Consider the following 9487-nt stretch of genomic DNA (forward strand, 5'->3'; position numbering starts at 1 on the left):
GTGGCAGCTTTCATGTCTCTGCAAGAGGATATGAGGGAAGCTTTAGTAGGAAGATGTTAACAGGCTAATCTTAGTGAGCAAACTAGGTGTCACTTCTTAGCCAGTTCATTAATGTTGGATCAAAGCAGAAAAAAGGGTAAAGGATTTTTTTTTTTTTTTTTTTTTAATGTCTAAAAACCTTTACAAACTGGCAGAATTATGTTTAAACGTTCCTTAATTCCTAATATAGTGGGAAGAAGCCCTTAGGCTTGAATTGAGTTGTTTTTGTGGCAATATGTCGCTTTGTGAAAGAAGCCGTTTTCTCTGGAAGTAGTTGCCTAATTTTCATGTTTATTCTTTTAAAGATATTACCCAGGAAAACTGTAACAAGGTGATAAAAACCCTTATTTCTGATGTACTGTGAATAAAATCCAATCTAGGCTAAGAGGCAGAAAAATCTCCCTTTTAAGCAAATAGCCATGGCTGGTAACACAACACCCAGCAGAAGTGGCCTGCCCTCGTTAAACTGAGGACAGTGCTGCCGCTGTGAGCACTCTCCGAGCCAAGCAGAGTTACTGATAATGTCCTTCATACACAGAGCAGTGTTAGCAAAGCCTTGCTGGCTTTGAAATCAATCCACCAGTAGCTACACCAGGCCACGCTTTTGGACCTAGAGTCTTTTCTGCCTGAGCTCTTCAGTAGGGTGGCAGCAGCAGCGATCTTGTGTGTGTTACAGTAGCTTTGTGTGAAGAGCTCCTATGGAAGGTTTTTAATCCAAACGGCATTGCGGAGGAGGTAGGGACTGTCGGCACTGAAGTTTCTCTGGGGTAGTTTTCCCTTCCCCAGGAGCATGATTAGTCCTTTGCCTTCTGCTTCCGTCACAGGCATCTCAGTGGTCTCCATCTCCAAGCCCAGTTCAGATCAGCCATCCTTTTTTTGGAATATTCCCTGGTCCAGGTCTGTCTCCTTCCTTTCTTGTCTCCATTTACATCTTGGTCTCCTGTCTATCCCTCTGCAGTCCTCTGGAGTGACTTTTCACCTCTGCTGCCGAATATCTGTTGTTTTCTTCTACTGCTACAGTTAAAATATTTCCAATCCTTTTTCATTCTCTTGGTAAAGTGTTTTGTGTAACCCTGATCATACCAGAACAGGAATAAAAGCAGATTGTGGTTACCTAGCAGTCAGAGCTGTGGAATAAAGGAAATCAAGTTCAATTTGTTCAACACACAGATCTTTACAAAAGGACTTATCCCCTAAAACCAAACCTGTCAAAGAAGCCTTTATTCCTTCTGAGTCTACTAAGTAACAAAGAAACCTTGAAAGGAAGATAATGGATTTTATTTAAGAGGTTTATTGTGGTGCGGACTACCGAGCTCTTGGCAGCACCTGGGCCTTTCCTGGGTAAAATCCATAACATTCACCTACCTGAGCTAGACCAGGGCTGTGCCCTGTGCACTGATGTGGGGCTGAGAAGTCCTGGGGGCAGGTAGGAGGAGTGAATGACCAGATGTAGAGCCCATCTGTTACAGTAGCACGTGAAATTTGGTAACTGTGAGCACAGGTACTGGGAGGGCTGACGTGGGTGCTGCTTCTCAGAGCCCTGCCTCTGCGCAGGAGAGGCTGCTTCGTGCCGGCTCCCCTCCTGCCTGTCTGAAGTTACTGTTTTCTCTCCCTCCTAGACGTGAAAGCACCGTGTGATGCACTTCCTTCCCCCAGCCTGGAGCCCTACCCGCAGAGCTCCATCGTGGTCACCCTGGAGGACATGGGGCTCTGGATGAAGTTTCATCAGATAGGAACTGAGATGATCATCACCAAATCCGGCAGGTGAGGGGAGCAGGACAGCTGCCCAAACCACACCCTTCCAATCTGTTTGCAAAACTCCAGCACTTTTTTTTTCTTTTTTTTTTTTTCCACGTGATAGCTCTTAAACTGTTAGCCAGTTATGCGCATCTCCCTGCCTCTGGCAGAAGACTTGTGTTTTCAGGATGTCCTAGAGGTCCAAACTGTGAAGTGCAAAAGGTCACTGTGGGGCTGATGTGTTGTGAAATCTTCTCTGCTCTTATCTCAGTACTTAACACCGATGTTCATCCTGTCACTGGGAGGTTGCTCTGGAAAGTGCCCTGAATTTATTTTGCCTCCGTTGCAGGCAGGAGCAGTTGAGCAGTAAATACCTGGGTTTGATTCTGCAAGTGCAGATGAGAACGTGGCATAGAATGGTAATGATCAGTGCAAGCAGGCTACTCTAAAATTCAAATTTAAATCATGTGTTGGGGAGCTTGCAGTGAAGGAATATGAAATTGTAATGTATTGTGTCAACTGCTGTGAGCTAAAGCAATCCCTTTGGGTAGGGAGGTAGCTGTTGAAGCTTTTTTGCAAAGTCAGAAGATAAAAGTGGTGGTAGGGAATACTGGAACGGAAAGCTAGATCTGTTCTCAGATGAGCACAACCCACGCTAGAAAATCCTTTAATCTGTGCTCCAGGTCTGTGCTAGCTGCATAAAGCTAGGAACTACATGCAAATTCCAAGTGCTTTCTTTAAGTTTTCCACTGTTGCATTACAGGAGTCAGAAGAACAAAAGCAATAACCATGTCAGGCCATCAGAGACTACTGTCCCCTTAGTGCCTATTCCACCTAAACCCATAGGATTAGACAATCAATACATCAATAAGATAGTAAAAATGTTCAGTAGCTGGCCTGTAGAAATACTGCTACCAGAACTTTGCACAGCAGTGAGTAAACGTGACCTGCTGCTTGGGTAGATCATGAAACAGTATCCACTTTATACAGAAATCCTTATACTGTATATTTAATTTCTCCTTCAGACGCATGTTTCCACAATGCAAAATCAAAGTCTCTGGCTTAATCCCATATGCCAAGTACCTCATGCTGGTAGATTTTGTGCCAGTGGACAACTTCAGGTACAAGGTAAGTACTTTAAATGATAGTCGTTATGCTTTCCTTCCATCGTTGTTTGAAACAGATTAATCTTTATGCTTCACTGTCCAGGCTGATAAATAAATTGTCTTGGACAAAGTTCAGAAGTAATTGGTGGATTTTACACCTCTCTGCAGTTATTTGTCACTTATGCTTGGGGAGCAGCTGGAAAGGTAACTAATCTTCATTGTAAGCAGTACTATTTTGATCGTGATTAATGTCAGACTTCTCTGACAACCACTGGGAGAAAGGGAGGAAAAATGAGGCCTAAACTTGGAGGTGTTTTGGTAACACGATCATGGCTCATGAGAGAAAATCTGCTACTTGTCAGGACTGCATGCCTCAGAGGAATCCACTAAATCATGCAGTGAAGCAAAGTTGCTGGGGCTCCTTATAACAAAAGTAGTTTTTTTAAGCTCTAGATTTCCATCTTTCCCTTCACAGTGGAATAAAGATCAGTGGGAAGTTGCTGGAAAAGCAGAGCCCCAGCTCCCTTGTCGCACCTACGTCCACCCAGATTCCCCAGCTCCTGGCAGCCACTGGATGAAAGAGCCTGTCTCCTTCCAAAAACTGAAGCTCACCAACAACACTCTGGATCAACATGGGCACGTAGGTTGCAGCTGGCCTTTGTGCCGTTCTCTCTTGGGATTAATTGTAGATAGATATTAAGTGAAATGAGATGTGCGAGTAATTAGATTGTGGAAATTAAAAGATATCCAAGGGCCCTCTTCCTTCCTCAGCCCGGCCTTTCTGCTCTCTTAACTACCTGCTAAGGAAGGTTTTAGTCTCTGCTGTCTAGGTGAAGACACCAGTCCCAGGCAGGAACCCCTGTTTTGAAAGGGTTGTCCCGAGAGTCTCCACGGAAGACTTTTCACAGTGCATTAGCAGTGGTTGCACATGGAAACCTTCTCCTTTTGTTTCTGTGCCAGATCATCCTCCACTCCATGCACCGTTACAAGCCTCGCTTCCACATTGTGCAGGCAGATGACCTCTTCAGTGTCCGCTGGAGCATCTTCCAAGTCTTCAGCTTCCCTGAGACTGTCTTCACTTCTGTTACTGCCTACCAGAACGAGCAGGTACAGTGTGCAAGTCCTTTGACACATTGTTAAATATTCTGTCCTTAGAAGTCATGTAGAGGGAGATGTCTCCTTCAGAGCTGGGTGCCTGTGATGGACAGGGGAAAGAAATCAGCACGTTATTGTTCTTGTAGAAAACGTCTACTCAGGGATTAGATGAATCCTGCACACTAATTGTATTAAGTGCCCTGTCAGTGATCAACAGAATCCCAAATGCAGTAAAAAGTAGAGACAGAGGTCCAGATGTAGGTACCGGCCCTGTGTATGTGTCTGGTCAGATCAATATCACTCAAATTCCCACTGAACCTGTGAAAGTCACTTCTCTCTAGATCTTACTTCCTAATTAATAGAGGGAACTGCTGGGAGAGCTCAGATGCTGTGGCAAGGGCATCCCCCAAACACCTGCCCCTGCCCTTCTTCCCCCAAAACCTGTTGTGATAAATACTGAGGTGAAGGTCTTGAAATAATAATGAGCCCAACCAGTTACCACAATACTGAATCTTGGTCCTTTATTTTAAGATCACAAAGCTGAAGATTGACAACAATCCATTTGCTAAAGGTTTCCGGGAGCATGGGAAGAACACTCGACGGTAAGCTGTTTTTTCCATCTCAGTTTATGTATAACCAGAGTTTACTTGTGAATTCTACACAAGTCCACAGAGCAAAGTATACCAGCTAGTTCTGCAGAGCTTTTTGCTCTGGACATTGCATTTATCCGTATCTGGGAATGATGCTGTGCAGAAGCTGCCCAAGAGGCTTGGGGAATGGGAGGAAACAGAGGATTTCCTACAGAAATGTGTGAAACGTGACAGATTTGATACCTTACATTGTGTTGTAGTTTGGATCTAGATTGGAATCTGACATGGGAATAGTGGTGATAAAGGTAAAAGGACTCCACAGTAGATTGTTCTGTCCCTGTGAGATCAGCTTGCTTCTGACGTTTGAAGGCTCTCACACCTCCTTTTCTCTTTGGTGGAAAAGTGTCTCTTCCAGCAGCAAGTTTTGTCTGCAAGAGAGAAGTCGAATACCAGTACAAGTGAGGTCTCTCTGGTCTGAGCACAGCCAGTGGATGAGAGTTTAAACAAATAAGTAATCTTGAATGCAACCCACAAACTGGTAATAGGGAAAAAATGGTTTGTTTGTGTTTGTTTGTTTTTCCCCAAGCAGAAAATAGTACGAAAATATCTGAGATTTAGTTTTATCTTATGCCTGAAAAAAAAAATCCTGCAGAAAAAAGGCCCAACCTGACTCTTGTTATTTAAGCTTCAAAACTGTCAGAGATGTTCTTTCTCCTCATAACAGGATCATTTCTGTCTAAGCTTTCCATTTAGGAAAAAGGCTGCTTTTAAGCAAAACACCCACCCTACTATACGCATATCTAGTAGTATGTGTATCCAACACTGGGTACAGTTACTAACTCAGTGTAAAAACCTGCTGAGGTTTCCACTCTGATTTTGCCTTTTGTACAAGCATGAAGGGAGCAGCAACCCCTTTACTGATTTATCCCCAGTATCCTGTGGGGCAAGAGCTCTCCCTGGAAGCTGATGCTTGTGGCAGGCAACACAACTCTGTAAATCAACTGTGGCAAACATTCCCCATGGATCTGTCAAGTTGCTTTGTGAGCAGAAAGATAACATGCAGGACATCAGAGAGGTTCATCCCATCTTTTTGTCTTCCAGGCCTTTGTCCAGCATCCCTTGTGTTATTTATCTAGGTAGAAAGCTAACTGCAAACTACCCCCATGCACTGTTTCTTTCCCAGGGAAGGACGAGCCAAATCCCAGAAGCCCAGTCCAGCCAAGGGCCAGAAGAGGAAGCTGCCTGAGGAAAAGGAGTCTGGTGCTGAGGAACGTGGTAATCTTGATAACAACAAACCCAGAGTCAGTCCCAAACACTGCCTAAGCCACAGGAAGGAAACCAGGCAGTGACATTGCTCTGCTCTGTCTGTTGTCTGGGGAGAGTGGCCTGGGCAGGGCACCCAAAGGGTGTTGCATACGGCTTTGCAAAGCTGGAAAGTGGTGTTAATTCCCTAATTCAGGGAGGATGGCCAGGAATAGGGAATGACCGAGGGGGCAGCTTGAATGAGTAGGGAGAAGTGTGAGACAGGACCAGCGCATCCCTGTTTGAAGAAGATTTTGCTCTATGCAGGTGAGAGGGAAGCAGTACAGCCTGCTCTTCCAACACTGCATTTTCTGACATGATGCTTCCAGAATGCAGAGAGTGCACCACTTGCCCCTGCCCACAGGTGGCAGCCCTGGAGGGAAGCCCCAGCACAGAAGTTTGGCTAAATAGAGCAGGGGACTGGGATGGGGAGCCAGAGAACATGCACAGTGACACGGATTCAGCTGCTTAAAATTTCTGATGCTTGCTTATGCTTTTTAATTGTAATCCTTGAAGGGCACCCACTTTGCACCCACGACAGCAGCCAGGAAAGCAGCTCAGAGAGATGTCTTTTAGTAGAATGAGCCAACAAATGATGACTGATCATCCTTTGTGAGACCTTTCCCTCTCTTAATTTCTGCCTGATATCCCCCCACACACATTCAGTTTGTGTTAGGATGAGGAAGGGGTTAGGAAGTCTTCTGACTGTGTATGGTCCACAGGAGCCTGCTCACATGTCACTTGTCATTAGAGACTGCTCATCAGCTCTCCATGCACCAGCCTCCCAGCCATGCTTTGTGACCACATGTGATCAAAGGCTGCTCTTTCAAAACATTTTCTTTTCAACAGTGATGCCAGCTTGCAGTGTCGCCCATGGCTTTCTTCTACCCATCTGCCTTGGTTCTTGTGTGTGCAGTTGTGCCAGCACTGGCGCTTGTACAGCTGGGTCGTGATGCAGATGGGGGAACTGATACCATTTTAAAGTAATCTTTACTCTTTTTGTTAGGTTATTTTTAAGCTTGATCATTTGGTGTTCCAGTTCAGGGCACTACTTGCAGTGGCACAGCTAGGGAGAGGGGACAGGGAAGGACTGAATGCCGCAGTGTAAGGACAGAGAAAAGCAGCAAAGGGCTGGTTCCTTAAGGCAGTATGACTGCAGAAGAGGTAATAGTGGTTTCCTTCCACCACTCTGCAATTAATTCCGCTGCTAATAAACCGTTGTGAGCCCTGGCTCTCTCTTCTCCTTTCTCATTTTTCCCCGTTCTTTCTTTCCCCACTGTGAGTCAGATTTTGAGAAAGATGAGAATGTGGATGTGAAGGAAGAGAGTAACCCCATCGCCGTCAGCAGTGGCTACCCCTTCTGGATCTCCGAGCAGAACGGCAGCCATGCCTTTACTGCAGCATCGCCGGCGCCAGCCGACCAGAGGGAGGGTCCAGCCAGAGAGCAGCAAGTGCCTACCCCATCCTACCAGACATACCGGTAAGTCCCATCTCTCGGCGCTCGTGTCCAAAGCCACCCTTAAATTGATGGGAGTCCTCCTCTTCTACATGGTGTTTCCTAAGAAAAACAGCCAGAGTGAGTGAGGAAGGATATCTTTTTTTTGCATGCCATACTTGGGTGATAGGTACTCGAGCAGCATGGAGCTATCCCTGTAATAAAGCCTTTGTGTTACTTCTAGCCCACTGCTTCTGGGCATACTCATGTCTTAGTAGTGCTCTCTATTTCCCTGTCCTAAAATGCTTTCCCAGCCAACTTCATGTACCACAGAACTTGCCTGTCCTTTGGTGGGAGTGTGTTGGGGGAGTGGCAGGACTCCAGTGATGTTTCCCTCTTTGCCATTGCAAATTCAGACACGAGTTACAGTAAGCCCAGGCTAGAACTTAGCCAGAGCTAGGGCAGGCTGAGCTTACCTTCTCTGGCACTTAGCCCTTCTGTGTGGGTGACAGCTAGGTTTGGGCTAAAATCCACGTTAACAATAAGACAAAGCAGTAGGTGAGGCTGTATTTGCGTGGGAGTTAATGTGCAATCAGCCAACACGTGAAGGTGGAGAGTGACTGAGCTGATGCTCCTCTGCCCCCTTCTGATATGCAATGTGTGTAAGTGCATTGGAGAACAGGATGGCTCACTTTGCTTTCATGCAAGTATTCTCACGTGGGAAATCATTGTGAAATAGCTGACACATTGCACGTTCCCACTCCGGGTCAAGGCTTCTGGAAGCAAGGCACACGGAGGGAGTAAGAAGCCTGTACAGAGCCAAATGGTCCTTGTAGACATGCTTGTTTTGAATGGACAGCAGATGTTTGAAACAGTGAGGAGAAAAGGGCATGCTAAGGGCTTGCCCTGACTTTCCCTGGGGAATCTCTGTGGGTTTTCAGTGGTTTTCTGCTGCGGTAGGTTTGACTTGCTCTTCTCTCTGCCCTCGGGGCTCAGGTTCCATGAAGCTGGGGACAGCCAGCAGCTTCCTGCCCGCGACGTCGCCGCCTTGAATGACTTCCGAGCAAGGTGCCACCCCTTGGATCTTGCCACAGTGCCTGAGCATGACTCCAAACAGCTCCCAGAGGGCTTCACCAACCTGCCTCCGCTCCCCCCGCCTCTGCCCCCTCCCCAGGACTATACGGGAGTGGTGAACATGGCTCTGGACTCGGTGGGGAAACCTGGAGCCCGAGCGCCCATGTACAGTCCGTACGGCACCGAGCAAGGTCTTGGCCAGTGGATGGTGCCCTCCCACAGCCAGTACAGGGCAATGAGCTACTCGGCCTTCTCCACAGATTACAACGCACAGGGGGCTTCAGGACATGCCCACGGGACCGTGGCAGAGTGGAGCCAGTACCCGCTGTTCCCCTATGCCTGCTGGTGAGCAGGGAAGAACCTTCTCCATGAAAAGACTAAAAGAAAATTGTAAATGAGGACAAATTTGCTCTGGGGTGTTAACCTTGAAGCATTGAAGGAGGCATTGCCACACACGGGAGCATGGGACACCTTCAATTCCTTGTCTCCTTGCACAACAGCCCTCGTGGTATTTCACAAGCAGCAGCAGAAGTGCTGGCAGCCCTGGCTATGGCAGTGCACATCTGGCTGAATCAGTGTGTTCTGCATTGTTTGTTTCCAACAGGAGTGGCACACAAGCTGTAAGAGCAGTAGTTAAAGAGCTGCCAAACCCTGTCCCAGTCTGCATTTGCATCTTGCATGTGGCAGCTTCCAAAATCCAATCCTCACAGGAAAATCAGTGCAAGGAGATAGGGGCTGAGGAGCTTCAGTTAGCCTTCCAGGTGGCCAAGAAGCTGTAGAAGATTTTTGCGAAGACAAGCAAAAAATGCAATCCCAGTGACTCTTTGAGCAGTTCCCTCACTTAGTATAGTCAAACCGAAGCTAGAGTCTTGTCTTTTTTTTCCAGGAGCATGTGACAGTAAAATATGCAGTGAAACGTGTTTGCAGGTCATGCAGGCAGGGAAGAGTTTGTCCTCTGCAAGAGAATCAGCAGCAAGGCTCTGTGTTGTGTCTGCGTGTCCCTCATGCCCACCCCTCTTCTGTCACCCCTAGATTCGAGGTTAGTGAAATACTTTTCCTTCTGCTGGTGGTGGAGGGAGGTCGTTCACAGAATTTGGGGCTGCTCCGGG

General features: G+C 46.8%; 1 protein-coding gene across 1 annotated transcript; it reads left to right on the forward strand.

The window, feature by feature from the left end:
• Window positions 1-274: 274 nt before the first annotated feature.
• Window positions 275-8727, forward strand: LOC311215966 (T-box-containing protein TBX6L; the record flags this gene model as incomplete). The annotated part of the gene is made up of 9 exons (XM_084297424.1): window positions 275-309; window positions 1636-1803; window positions 2802-2904; window positions 3358-3522; window positions 3843-3989; window positions 4509-4579; window positions 5751-5842; window positions 7157-7349; window positions 8301-8727. The coding sequence occupies 9 exons, from the start codon at window positions 275-277 to the stop codon at window positions 8725-8727; spliced, it is 1401 nt and encodes a 466-aa protein (XP_084153550.1).
• Window positions 8728-9487: the final 760 nt, after the last annotated feature.

Source organism: Netta rufina (genome assembly GCF_964035555.1).
Source record: "Netta rufina genome assembly, chromosome: 17".
NCBI classification, from domain to species: domain Eukaryota; kingdom Metazoa; phylum Chordata; class Aves; order Anseriformes; family Anatidae; genus Netta; species Netta rufina.